This window comes from Chrysoperla carnea, chromosome 1 (assembly GCF_905475395.1).
Source record: "Chrysoperla carnea chromosome 1, inChrCarn1.1, whole genome shotgun sequence".
Classification (NCBI taxonomy): Eukaryota; Metazoa; Arthropoda; class Insecta; order Neuroptera; family Chrysopidae; genus Chrysoperla; species Chrysoperla carnea.
This window is the reverse complement of record NC_058337.1, coordinates 93,662,162-93,678,252: the sequence shown is the minus strand read 5'-3', so window position 1 is coordinate 93,678,252 and position 16,091 is coordinate 93,662,162. Positions and strand designations below refer to the sequence as shown.

General features: G+C 27.0%; 1 protein-coding gene across 1 annotated transcript in view; it reads left to right on the top strand.

Moving 5' to 3' along the window:
• The window catches only part of LOC123292317 (zinc finger protein 80-like), a 34,164-nt gene extending 19,263 nt beyond the window's left edge, over positions 1-14,901 (top strand). Inside the window, exon 6 of the mRNA XM_044872927.1 lies at positions 14,549-14,901. Coding sequence (XP_044728862.1) covers positions 14,549-14,901 — 353 coding nt within the window. The remainder of the gene's footprint in view (positions 1-14,548) is intronic.
• The last annotated feature ends 1,190 nt before the right edge of the window (positions 14,902-16,091 follow it).

Here is a 16,091-nt window from a genome sequence, read left to right as displayed (position 1 = left end):
ACTAAATTTGCTACAGAATGCGTCTACTTTACAACTAGAACCATCCCTGTACACACAATTGTGTCCGAGATAAAGCTCTTCAAAACTCGTCTTGTATTCTAACTTCGTAATATTTTGCAAATATTTCAGACATCACTCGAATAACTCTAACGGAGGTCTACTTACCTCCGACTCAAATTATATCAAATTTAGTATACTTTAGAAACATCTTGAAAAAATATTCTAAGGAAAGCCTTTTAGGTATATAATTGCCAAAATTCGAAAAAAAACTGAAATTTTTACGGTTTTTTTTATTTTCGACAAAGTTGCGTTTGGCGCTCGAGGTCACAAATTTGGATTATTCATTAGACTAGCATCATAAACAAGTCTGCAAAAAATCATAACTACCAGATTTGACGCAAACTAGCCTTTACTTTCAGACGACAATTTTGTTGTATTATAACAGAAAAAGTATTTGAAGCATTTGTGTATTAAAAACGCTATCATAAAATGTTGATGTATTAATAACAATACCAATCTATATACCATCATATTTTAGAATTTTAATTATGTAAAAAGTAAGTAATTTCAAATATTGAAAATATAATTTAATGTCTATGATTAGCCCATATTTTTACACGTACCTATATCTATACATACCTACGTATTAAATTAAAGTGAAGTGATATAAATTACTTTGCTTTTGTCATTCACGATATTAAAGGTTTAATAATGACCGATCAAGTTTAAGTATTGTCAATTTGTTGGGAACATCACTTACTTTTATTAATAAAGTATGGAAATATAATTAACTTCATTGAAAGTTTTAATAACTAATATCAAAATTATATTATATGAAAAAATACTTTTAAAAAACACACTTTTATTGTGTGTGGACACTTTATACTCACCCATTCATTGAAAAGCTAAGATTTGTAAGGCGTTTTCCATCATGAATGCTAAAACCTTAAATTTAAATTTTACTACTGTAGGAGATATTATAATTTTTTTTATTTAAAAGAAATTTGTGTGATATATGATTCCAGTAAAATATAACATAACGTTTCTGCGACAAACGTGATATTAATATTGGGAAAGTCATCATACAAAAGTTAAAAAATGCAAACTGTAGAATTTTTTTAAATAAATTGGCGCTCAGTTTTAGCTACTTACCATGTATCACATTTTCATTTACAAGAGACGACTTTTGATAAGAAATTTGAAATCATCCAGTTGAGTATTCAAAATATTATATTTTGCGTAAATTCCAGCGATATTTCAGGCTTTAATCGACTAATATCATATATCCCACAAATTTCCATAAAATATGCTTCCAAACAAGTCAGAAAAAGTGGATACTGGCATTAAAAAATATACACATCTGGATGGGAGTCGAAGCTCTGATATTCTAAATTTTTTTTTTTGATCAACCTTTGGATCACTGTAATATTTCATTGTATTTTAAAATTCAAAACATATAATTATAATATTATTTTTAAAATATCTTTTAGAAATACGATATTGAAGGTAATCTAATTATGTATACTTGGTAAATATGTAATTATTTGATATTAAACTAAATGAAATCAATTGAAAACTTTTTAATATTCAGAAGGGGAAATAAATATATTCGATGAATTCAAGTATTATTATAGATAAACATGAACTCTAAATATAAAGAAGTTATTCTATAATGTTCGAAAATGATTCTTCTCGAAACTGTTAATTCGTCATCTGAGTTCTAAATAACAAATATAGAAATTCCATGTAGTCAAATAATCCACAATTCCCATGAGACTAATTCCCAACTATCATAGATTATTATAGAAAGTTCAACTATTCGATTTTAACGCTAAGATGTCAGCTCTCCAAGTCTTTTATAATTAAGATTTTTCCTATTTTTTTAATTTTTATAATTTTTTGTTTTTGATTTACATTTTGAATTTTTAATTCTTTGGTTAAATATTTTCATATACATTTTCAGTTTTAATTTTATAATTGTGTGTGAAATTTTTTCTTTTCTGATTTCAATTTGGAAATTTATAAAAAATTAACGCGCGATTTACTTTTTTAAACCACATAATGACCCAAATTAAAATAAAAACAATTATTTCAATGTTTTATATAATTCTTTAACGTTTTATAGAATCTTTCTTAGTATTAAAATCAAGATATTTGTCTATATTGACATTATTAATAAAAGTTCCATAATTGATTTCAAACAATTGGGCTATCTTTCTCCATACGTAAATATCAACGACGAAACTTGTGATTTACAGAAGTTTTCTTTACTATAATTTGGCTATAAAATTGTTAAATTTGTATTTAGGGATCCTTAAAAATAGAAAATTCATTGATCGTATAATATTTACTATGTATGTATGATATGTATGATGAATAAAATTCATTCATTTTAGACTCTTACTTACAGATCGATACAATTTTGTAGTGTTGTGAACTGTAACTTCACGTTTACCATGAATACTAATCACATGAAAAACATAAATTGTATATGAACCTACGCATATTATTTAAGTAAAATAATATTTATTTTTATACCTATTTGAAGAGTGGAGAAAAAGAAGAAGACGGCGACATAAACAGGCCACAACATAAAATAAATAAATAATAAAAATTTCTTTTTGTGTTTTAATCTATTTTATATTTATCAAACATGTCATATGGTACCTATCTATATGTGTTGTGTATATGTTATGTTGTTAAATACATTGATTGTCATTGATATTTATTTGTTATGCTAATATATCGTCACAATTACGTCACATTGTTGACATCTATCAAATTTAAAAAAGAATATTTAAGGTGATGTTCTTAGAATTTTTACAGGATGTCACATCTCGATATATGTACATTGTACAAATATATAAAAAAACTTTGATCAAAATATGAAGAGTCACATTTACCCACTCAATATTGATAACTGAGAGTTACAACCATTGACTTTAGAGCTATACATAGACTAAGCATCGCCTATCTTTCCGTACAGTGAGAAGCGTGCTAACATATGAGGTAATTGCTTAGGTCAACTAGGGACATTTATTAAAAAAATACATTTATCAAAATAATATAGGGACATTTATCAAAAAAACATACATTGAATGTTAAATTTTCATATCACAAAATGTTTTACATAAAATATCATAATTTCATTCAACTAAAAAAAAAAAAAAAAAAAAAAAAAACTTATCACGTATCACTTTACGTTTTTTCTTACGAATCTACAATGGATTAGACCTAAGCAATTACCTCAGATGATGGCATGCTTCAAATCGTTTGACACTTGCTTTATGTAATGTAATGTCAATGGCTACAACTCGCTAACTGGTGATAATAGTTCGTACTAATTAAAACTGGAAGTTTTCAGTAGTTCTTTAGACTACCTGGTTACTTACCATTCATCAATTGGTTTCAAGTTTTGTTTTAATGTACCGAGTTTACATATCGCTCATTTCTTGTGACTACTAAACGAGAACTCGGAATTACCTACATGGTTTGTGACCTACACATTCAATGCGAAAAACAGGAAAAACTTTGCCGTATCAAAAAAAGAACACTCAAGAAAGAACACATATATCTTTTTAATAATTCTTCGGTAGGCGAAAAATGTATATTTTTTCGTGATATTCCCAAAAAACGATATAAGAGAAACTTAATCTAACCAAACCTTATTTTCAAAATTAGATATACGCTTTATCATTACTCGTTTTACTAGACAATATTCTTGAATCTTCTTGTATATAGACTGGCAAGTTTTTAATTCACCTTACATTTAGAAGACTGATTTGAATCGGTAAAAAAGTTGAACTACTGTCAATGTTGTCTTTTTTGTTGTCATTCATATGATTCATCCACCAGGCTCTTACATTATTTAGGCTTTTATATTTATTTTATTTAAAAATAAATAGAATTCATATTTATTAATTATTTACTAAAATATTTAGTGTTGATTTAAATGCTATTGTCAAACTGAATGAATGAAAAAAACATACAATGTGACTATACTGTAAAATGTGGTTGGCGCCAGAAATAAGTAGTTCAAAAGAATTGTAAAACTAAGGTGCTACTTAAGCTTATATTGAAATCAGTTTTGTTAACTCATTTATAACCAACTTTCAATTTATTAAAATTTACAGTTTAAGTTAAAACAGTAACTAAATATCTCTTCTCCTAGTGCCTACTTATTAAGTTAGTAAAAAATTAATTTCTATCACCGTTAAAAATTGTTTTCGAAGAACGATCTTTAAATTAATCGAATGCAAATTTTCCAAAATGTATTCTTAGGAAATTAAGCTTTTACAGGAGAATAACTTCAACTGTTCGGAAGTTGCAGGTGTTATCACAATAAAGGGGTAGTTTCGAGGTAAAAGAATAACACAAAACTTTCTTCAGATATGTAAATAAATAATAATGCAATATATAATAATAAAATATAATATTTGCATTCATAGAATTCTTAAAATTGATTTAAAATTTCGAATTTTCTATAGTATTTAGATCAATTTTTAAAATATCAAGCCATATTTCAACTACAATATAAGTCGTTATTAGTGTAGATTTAAATGAATCGAAATTATGTTGATAAAAGTCGATTAAAAAATATCCATTGTTCATTAGTCGATAAAAAATCGAAACTTCTTACGCATACGTATTGATCGCAAGTGAACTATGAAAAATAATTAAAAATCAAGTTAATTAAAAATCTATTATTTAAATTAAAATTTTATATTATTTAAAATTTAAATCAATAAAAGTCAAAGAATACAAAACGATTAATATTTATGTTAAGAATTACATTTTAATTCAAAATACCAAGAAAATTTAAAGCTTTTTAATTTTTAGGGATATCTCAAAGGCCATTATTTTAAGGAACACAGCTTATTAAGGACTTTTATTCCATAAAGTTTTCTAAAAGAATCAAGATTGATTAGAATTAGTAATTTTGATTTAAATTAAATATATATAATCATAAATATTTTTATAAAATTATGAACAATAATATTAAGAGCACCTAATATTCGGATATACCTACTTTTATTTAATATTTGATAATATTCGTGTTATATTTACCTATCTATACTACCTACACAAATGACAATATTAGGGAAAATCTAACCCTTAAACATGTGTGGTACGTCTATAAAGGGCGACAAATGACAATTTCATATGAAATCATTGTTTATTTAATAAATAATAAATCGTCAAAATACTTGAATAAGTAGTAAATAAATACACGTAGTTTATGTTAAATACACTTTAAGATTTATTCGAGATTTTATCAAAAAAAATAACTGTAAATATGATACTTAAAATCAAATTTTCCTTAAAATTTATTTTGTTTTTACTTCTTTACACAAAATAAATAAAGGTTATGTAAGTAATATGCAGATTATAATTTACTATTCTTCCCATTGCCTCCACCAACGTAAGTTATAAATATAAAATATAATCATAAAAAATGTCAATATCAATTTTCAAAAATATTTATAACAAAATTGAGAGGCCCTTTTATCGTTTTGGTTAAAATTGGTTAAAAATAAATACTATTGGCACAATGAATAAATAAAGCTAAGTCGAAAATAAAGTTTGTATTCGATATTCTGAAACTACCGCCTTTCAAGTGATGGAATTTTCTAAGAAAGTTAGGTATATCTTTCGGATTCTAAGTTTCAATATGAATTCGTTAAGTATCGTTTATAATTTCGAGAATTTCTCGATTAAAATCAATTTTTAATAATGAAAAAAGTTGTAGAAAATAAAATGCACTAGAATTTATATTCTCAGCATTGTACCTTGTTTAATTTATATATGATATTAAACCCAAATAAATCCGACAATATTAAATTTAGGCAAAAAAGCTTTGAATTAAACTAATAGACTTAATTGAGAAGTTCTCTAAATTACAAAGAAAAATTAACGAAACTGTATCTCATTAATAATCAATGAGAAAAAAGGCACTCTATTCTATGAATTTGCGCTATATTGCTAGACTTCTTGGGAAGTCGTAAGCTTGTAGTCGATTCTCAACAACAGTCTCATTTCTTTGTTTCGATATGTTATCTAGTAAAGGGCATTTAATGGGACAGCAAACAGTTCAACTTGCAATATAAAATGTAATATAAAAAATAAAATTCCATTTTTATTTTCATAATTAAATGACGATGTTGTATTTATATATAAACATACATATATACTACATAGAAAATCGTTATCATCAACAAGTAAACGTCAAAAAAAAGCTATGTTTTTAATTGATGTGTCTTTTGGAAATATGATAGAATATCGTAATAATATTTTATTGAATAACAAGTAAAAAATAAAAAAATAAAAACTAGCACGAATAAGCAATTAATATTTTTTTAATATGAACAATGACTTTTAAAAATCACACTTATGACACTTTATCATGAAAAATAAAATACTTAATATAATTTGATTCATTTACTATATATTATTATTAATTATACAAATTAAATGTTTACCTACATTTTTTTTAACAATTAGGGAATTTTCTCAAATATCCTCTGTTCTCTTCATACGTTTTTTTTTTTACTTTAATCAGTAATTTACTTTTGATGAACGCCAGTAAAATGTTATTTTATTTGCTGAAATGATACTTGATTGATTTTGAAAATATATTATGTTTATATGTATTTATTAAATTCAATCTATCATGAAAGAACCAGACTGTAAATAGCAAAAATCGGAAAAACATTTACACTTGTATTTGGCAAATAAATAAAAAAAATGCTAAAGCTTAGTTTTTAACATACAGCGGAAAATTTTATTTAGTAAAATCATTGTATTTTTATCTTGAAACGGAAGAAGATTACCACGTTTATAACAGAGACCACCCACATAATTATTTTGAATCTTTATTTATTTGTCAAACTACATCGAATATATACACTTAATTTTATGATGTGGGTGGAATCGGTTTCATCGTTCTTATCCAAGCGACGATATTGTGATCAGTTTAACGCGATCCATTAACTATTTTGTTCACACTGCCGCTGCCTGAATTCGAACCCGCAACCGCCCAGCCAGTAATCAAAGTAAGGACGCTTTATCTGTCATGGCTACTGAACTACGAAAAAAATTACTTTTGAAATTCTTGAAAAATTCCTAATAGATCTATAAATGGATATGATTGTATTCGTTAAAATAAATGTAATTTTCTTGAAAATTACAATAGAAACATACCCTTTTGTGTCTGTCCTGAAATCTCATCAAATTTTTATTCCACCTTCAACAACACTTACTTTATTCACTCATTTTAAAAGCTCAATTTTTAACGGCAAGCAAGTCATAGTGCTCTATTGAGATGATTGTCTGGAATGATTATCTATTACAGAATTCTTTAAACTTTCGCGCAGCTAAGGCTTTCGCGAAGCGGGGTGCATATTTTATGATACCCACTCAGAAAATTTCGGTCATCTATTCTCTTATATATTTACTGACAGTCTAAGTACAGTCTTATTTCAATTTTCAATTATTACTAGCATATTATATAAATTAAATTGTTGGTTCTAATGTTAATTGTTTAACAGGTTTCATCTAGTTTTAATATAAAATATGACAACAATTGATAAGTAACCACTGATATTTTAGCTTCTATACAATATATTATGTATGTTTTGTGATGTGAAAACAAAACGCGATTATCTTCATTATTAATCTTTTCTAATAAATTATGTTTTATTATGTTTTTATACTTTTTTTATTTATTTATTTAATTTTTTTTAATATAAATTATTCTATTTTAGTTTTTTATGAAAAATTTTAATACTGATTAGTGGAGCTTCGTGTCTTTAATATTATAGACTGAATATTGTTCAAATCATTGAAATTGAATCATTTAAAACAATCTAAGTAAACATATACCACTACTTCTACTACTTAGTCTGATTAGTCTCATTCTATAGATATGTCACATTTTAATACTTTGTTCTTAAGTTACGAGCTTTTCAATTCGTCATCCAATAATCCTCAAACTTTTGGTATAATTGAACATATCTTAAGCTAAAAAGTCAATGAGAACGGAAGTGAAAAGTTTGGAATAACTGGCCTTCGGCCTTTGGCCTGGACTTTGGTCTAGCTGGAGCCTTCGGTAGTGAAGCTTGCTTTGTTCGCATAAAACTCTAATAAATACCTCTTCACAATACCTGAATAATAATAAATAATACCTCAATACTAGTCAAATAGCTGTTTACAATTTTAGATAAATATGGTGAGAGCGCAAATAAATGCATTTGAATAGTTATATGTAATGTTTGTATATTATTTATGTGCGTTTCCACCATTTATTTCATGGGTTTTAATTTTTTTCTCAAAACCATTTTGTAGTGGACCAAATTCAATCACATCCTATTGAACACACACACACACACACACACACACACACACAATTTCTTCAAAAACGGCCCATCCGCTTAGGAGGACTTCAATTACAAACACCGATGATTTGTCAAAAATTTGTCAAGATTTTGTCTTCATATGTACTTAGTACTTAGACCATCTTTCTGTTTTTCGTGAGATATAAGTTTGCTTTGGCCTTATCCAATTTATGAAGGCGATAGAAACACGGTTTCTGTGAGCTTTGAGAGCAAATAAAGGTCTTCTTTAGGTTGTATACTATTAAGAATCATTCGTAGGTGTATTAAGAAAGACCTCAATTTTCATAGAAAGAAGGATATTTGCTTTAATATAAATTAGAAAGTACTATAAGCTTGTGTCTTCTAGAATTTAACAATTTATTCAAATAACAAATTTTTTAAAAATCTTTCTGATTAGTATTAATAATCTCTCTATACTAATAAGATGAAGAACCCGCCTGTTTGTCTTACCTGTATATTTACGCTAATTTTAGCTACCTCTAATTCAATTTCGCTGAGGCTTATGACAAGATTCAGAATTTTTGAGTAATTTTAATTATAAGAGATGACAAAATTTAATATTAAGAAAACTTAATTAGTTTCCGTTCGTTTGAACTACTTTATTAGGCTATATCTTCGTCTCATATGCAGAGGTGGATTCCCCGTAAGGCAGAGTAGGCACGAGCTTGAGGGAGCGAAGTATCTAACAAAGGGGTGCACATGTGAAAATTTTTAAACAATGAAGCTGTTATTATAAAAGTAGTTAAAATTTATGACTTATGGGCTACAAGTGGAGTGCCAATACGCTGCTTGCCTAGGGCTTGTTCGATATTTAATCCGCCTCTGCAAATTATAAATAAATAAAAATGAATTTTGATTGTGTGTGCTAAAGAAATATATTTCGATTTAAATGTTTAAACCTCAAGTTAATCACAGATTCGAATTCAGGACATTTTCTCTATTTATTGAAGATGTTAATAGTCATGATTTGACCTGTAGAAAGCAATATCATCCAGACGATACTTAAATCGACTCGTAATAATAAATACTATAATGGAAGTGTTTGATGATTTTGATTAAATTTTTAAACATATGATCATATTTTTATTTATTCTAATACATTTATTTTTAATACACAACTTCATTTATTAACATTTTTACTATCGATGTGTAATATTATAATAATATTAAAATAAAAATAAGGGTATGAGGTTGCATGTCATATAAAGATCTACTGTTACTACTTACTTAGGTACATTTAAAACACGTTGTTTTTATTTTTATTTTTGTCTATAACATTTTGTTGTGGATGTTCGATGTTCCAATGAATGATGATGATTGTTGGTGGAGTGACCGACGACCAACGACCAACTATTTACAATGTGAATGTGGACAGTGTCCAACGCGTGCGAAACAGGAAATCCAAACACACGACAAATATTGTCATAATAATCGGTGAGAGTCGTGTGTGCGTTCTGTACGTATGTGTGTATGTATCTATATGTTCATCACGCTACAATAAATACTGTACAGCATGTTTCAAAAAAACGTGTAACGCATTTCTACTTTGGAAAATAGTATCTCTTTCCTGAACCTTGCTGTTTTTCGACTTACATATGTTGCTAAAAAAAGAAGAATATTTCAAACACTTTTTCCACACCCTCCCCCCGTCCAACAACTATAAGTTCCTGCTAATTTAAAGATCATATTAGTATTCCACTTAAAGAATTTTGATACCAAAACGATGGTGTTACCAAAAATCTGAAATTTTGTATGTCAAGTAATGATAATTTAATACTGTCTTTTGTATCAATTTAAAGTCGATTTGTACGGTTTGCGAGAAGTGAATTATTAAAAAACAGCCTTTTCTACATGGTTTTATTTGAACAAGTCGTAATAAATGTAACTTTTTAGTCAATAAGTGCTTTCAAAAATGTTATATTCTTCAAGTTTTAAGCTTTATAATTATACAAAAATTAAGGAGTTTCTCAGTCTCATTATTAAATAATTTTAATAAAACTGTGCACGATAAATACGATATATACTCAGTCAAAAATAAACGTAAAACTTTAATCATTCTCATTATTATTACACTTAGAATGGTAAAAAACATGCATTTTTTTTTATAAAGATTGAAAATGAAATTGATTCCTAAAATTTTAAATTTTATTTTTCAATTAAACACCCTTTTATACGTCTTTTGGGAAAAGTTAATATCGATTCTCTGTAAGGTATATTAGAAATATGTTTTTTTGGTATAAACTGACTTTGATAGTTAATTTCTCATTTCTCATCCGTACAGAGGATCGGTATGAGTTTTTCACAAAAAACGTTTAAAAGGGTAATTAATTGATAAATAAAATTTTTGGAATTTATCTTTACAGTATCGAAATATCGTAATTTAAAGTATGAAACAAAATTATATATTTATATTTATTATTAATTGTGCAGAAGCACACAGTTAGAGCATTCTCTGATTTTGAAGATGAACCCCCACTTTCAAATCTGGAAATAATTTCAATTCTTGCGACCTTGCCAACGCACAGGTTTAAGCACAGTTTTAAACCTTATTATGTAAATAATGCATATAAGGGTGAAAGCGTTGAAAAGGGTAATTATGAAAAACAAATATATATCATTTATACCTTGACCTGCGCTTCCCCCTAAATCCTTTAATATTTGAATAACGAAACAGATTTTAATCAAATAAGTGACAAAGAGCTTAAACTTGTCACAACGCGTTTTTAATAATTAAGTTCCGTTAATAATAAGTATACTCATTTCTTCACATCAAAAGGAGACACAATCATTTCTGTAAGACTCTGTATATATTTAATATTATAATGCTTATACATAGGTAAATAAAATCCCCTAAAATACATTCTAAAAATGTAGATATCCATCCGTATATTAGTCATTTCAAAAGACTTTTTTCCGTTCAGGATATTCTATTTATTCTCTTTTTCTTTTTTTTTTTTTGCTATTAGTGTGTGTAATATAAATTTTATATGATTAGGGCGCTTAAATTTGATTAGATGCTTTTGAAAAGTGGGGGATGATATATAAAATCTGCCATTCAGACCCTAAACATTTTTTTATTGCGATGGGTTATGTGTTACCTTTCTTTAAATCAATTTTTCTTAATATTTTTACTTACCAAAATGATATCAAACTTTAAACAACCAGATAGGTTAATATAACCACATACCAGATAGAAAAATAATTTCTTGAAACCTTTAAAAAGAGGAACATCAAACTACAGGAGTGTCAAACCGGTAAAAATCATATCAATCGATTATCCCTACTTTTATTCATAATCGAAACCACCCGTCGTCCAAATTTCCAAGCTCAAATTAAATATATAAATTTTAATTTACCCATAAATTTAGTGTCCGGCCAAATTGCTACACCCTTATCGTTCAGTAGTTGAATTTTTTTATTTATCAGATAGATTACCGATTGAAGAAATATTTTAGAAATATAATTTACATTGAAATCGGCCAATTTGCTAGCTAGCTACGATATTAACATTATTAAGGTAAAAATACAATTTTCGAAAGTTAAATTTATGCAATTTTTTCTTAACTTGTGAAAAATAATTTTGAAAAATTGATAAGGTTTTGTTTTACAGCGTTTTTATAATCACAAATTTCTCTACCCCATCTTACCCCAGATGACAAAATTTAGTTAAATGCTCGAATTATTAAATTTTTTTTAGCAATATTCTAATTTTAGTTAATGTTATCAAGTATATAATTTGTTAACTTCATAAACGAAAACTTATTAATATAATAGTAATATTAAAAAATAAATGAGTAGATATATCATAGTTCTGAATTTCTTATACAGAATGTCTCCTCTCTAAAAAAATTGGGTACTACAAAAAAAAATATTCTTATACACATCATTTATCCTTGTGGATTAGGTACTCGGAATTTTATCATTTTCAACATTGGATGTAGTCTCAAAAAAACTATAAAAAATTACTTTCAATTGTTGCAAATGCTAATTTTAAAACAGTACTTAGAGACCATATTATGCCCTTATATTTAACTCCTAGTTCAAAGTCTCTTACTCCATGATTCTTAAAAGCACTCCGCTTTAAATAGAAGTGTGATTAAAAATTGAAAATAGATTTTAACGATATATCTAGATACAAAGCACAACTGAAACATTTCATCAAAATTTTCAATGGATAAAATTTTTGGAATTCATTTCTCGGTACTGATTTCGAAGATTGAAGCTCAGTTTTAAAGCTTATTATGTAAATAATGCATTTAACGCTACTATGATGGAAGCGTTATAAAGAGTAATAATGAATAACAAATACATATATATCATTTAACGAAACAGATTTTAATCAAACAAGCGACAAAGAGCTTAAAGTGGACACATCGCCTTTTTAGCAAACTAAAGTACCGTTAATAATAAATTTCCTCAAAAAATTTCGAGTAAACCCTAAAGAAAAGTCTTACCAAGAGTTCGTTTTTTGCAGTATATACATAATTTACTGTATCTAAATTCAAAGCTTTCAATCCTTTACCTTTATGGACGTAAAAATACAGGGGGTTTAAAATATAATAATCCAACGTTCTATGTCCATGCATTAGTGATAAAATTAATTTTAATGTGTACTTTTTTGTCCAGCAAAACAATATCAACATATCCAATTTTAGCAAAATATTATTTCGAGTTTGGAGTTAAGTTACAAAAAAATAGATTTCAAAATTTAAACTGAAGAGTTGTACTATATCTGGTAGAGAGTCGTGCAGACCTTTTAGATAGAGAGATAGGACGCTCTGTATATGTATAATCAGTATACCTACTTATTTTAATCAAAATTTTATATAATATTTTATAAGCAAACTATCAAATACATTATAATAATAATAATAATAATAATTAGTTATTTCTATGATAGAACAAATAATAAATATACCCAATACGTTATATCTATTTATTTGTTTATATATAACATATATATTTCTATGTAGTTTTCCATATAAATTGCATGTGAAAATAATTACAATAGAACGTATGTACATATGTAGGCAGTACCTGGGTATAGTATTTATTTTATTATCTACATATTATAGGTAAAATGATAATATAATTACTAGTTTAGTGTTAAATAATATTGCATTTGATTATTTCACAATCTTATTATTTATGGTAATGAGGTCATAATAATATTATTATAAGCATATAACATCTAGCCATTACTTATATGCTTCGCTATTATAGATAATATTCCAATTTTATAAACAAATATCAAAGCACAATGTATCTCTTTTCTTCTTGTCCTGCCGTTAAGTGAACTGAACTCTTTTTTTCTTAGATACCAAATAGGAATCGATCGGAATTCGATCTTCGTTATCAAAGCTAGTTTGTCTCGGGAACTATAGAATATAGAAAATTAGGTTTGAATGATCAAACGGAGGGCAAAGAAAAGTGGAGACGGGGTCTTCTTTGAGGGATTCAGTCTCAAAATTTGCAGCGCTGGCGTATATTTTTTTTTCACCTATATAAAGATGTAATGGTATCTTCATCTTGTTACTTTATGTTTATATAGTCCGCGGCATTTCTTGATAAGTTTATTATACTCTGTATATATGTAATATATATGAAGGTATCCTAAGTTTAATCCCAAGTTTGTAACGCTTAAAAATTTTGATGCTACGAACAAAATTTAGATATGTTCATAAAATCACCTAATTAGTCCATTTCCGTCTGTCCGTTGGTCTGTCTGTCTGTGGACACGATAACTTAAAAACGAAAAGAGATATCAAGCGTAAATTTTTATAACATGCTCAGGACGTAAAAAAATGAGATTAAGCTCGTAAACGAGCAACATCGGTCAACTTGTAGGCCCCACATTGTAAACCGTTTGAGATAGAACATATGTCTGACGTGACGTTAATAAACTCATATTTTGAATAAAAACGTAAAGGTTTGTAATATAATAAGCCCTCACCTTTGATAAATGCATTGAGTTGGCATAGGTGAATGCCTCTATAAAATAGAAAACTTTGTAATTCAATATAATCAGTATCCAATCCAATTACAAGAAAGAAAAAAAAAATAAAACAAAGGGTAAAAACAAATTAGAATAATAATGAAGACTTTGCAAATCGTCTTATAAACTAATAATTTCTATTTTTTTATTTATTTTACAGGTGAGAAGCCTCATAAATGTGTAGTATGCGGTAAAGCATTCAGCCAATCATCAAATTTAATTACACACATGCGCAAACATACTGGATATAAACCATTTTCATGTGGTTTATGCGAAAAAGCATTCCAACGTAAAGTGGATTTACGTCGTCATCGTGATTCACAACACCCTCAATCGAATACAGCATTATTAGCATCAATCCAATCACCGCCATCGTCAGCAGCTTCATCAACACCTCCAACATCCCTTAACATAGAACATCATGAAAATATTCATACACCAGCATCTCCTTCTGCATATAAATTACATATGTTTAAAGCTGAAATGGATTTAGAAGTTACAAGCAGTAGTTAATTATTATTCAGGGTAAATTTATTAATAATTTTATTTTTTTTTATTTTGTAAATAATTTGTATAAAAGACAATGTCATTTTCATTTAATTTTTACATGGTAGGTTTCATTATTGTTTGCAAAATATTAATATTAAATATTAATATTAATTGTTCAATTATTTTCCGATTTTAAACGTAATTTTCCGAAATAAATACTATGAATGAATTATATATCAAGAATCTACGAGCACCAAGACAATTTTAAATAAAAAGTTTGATATTTGTTTTATATGAAGTTGTACTAAGTCTAAATCAATTCTGAAAATTTTAGGAGGAGAAGGGGGTTACTCGATTATTTATATAAGTAACTGACTTAAAAAGTAGGCATAGTTAACATTAGTTTTCTGATCCATCGGTAGATGGATGATATGTTTTCATAGATTTCTCCAAAACTAGTCGGTGGAAATTAAAAAAAAAAAACATTTAAATTAAAGTGGAAGCCTTAATATATTGTTGAAAACAGGGTTTCTGACTAATTAAGGATATATGAGCACGGTAGTGGGGACACAAGTTTAAAAAAATAAAAATTTTCAATTTTGATGTTGAATTATGTTATAACTTGACAATATAAGACGAAAAGTAAGAATAATATTTTTCGATATTTAGAGTAGTTTTGAAAATATAGAAAATTGGAAAATTTGTTTAATTAAAGCTAAATCTTTCGATATTTCGAAACCCAAGGCAGATATCGAAAAAGTTTATTCTTATTTTTGGTCTACATTCATGAAGTTATAACAAAATTCATCATCATAGTTAAAAATAAGGTACAAATAATTTCAACTCGAAATCTAAAATTCCCTTGGTGCTCGTAACTACCTTAATGATATCACAAAATTCAAATAAGTCTTGACTGACCAAAGGTAGTATTTTGGAGTTTTAGAACGGTACAAAGCAGTTTCAAAATTAAAACTACTGTGGAAAATTTTATCCTCTATAGAAAAATTATACAAAAAACTATTTTCTTTTTAAAAGAGACTGTGAATTTCACTTTATAAAATTCATATATGAAATAGTTCACCGAAAATTTGTGCTGATGTAAGTATATAAGTGAATAATGCGGCCATATCGTATTAGTACTACCAACTAGTCTAAAATTATTTTAGTCGTTTCCAAATGACTTTTTAGCCATATAATTATATAATGTAAATACA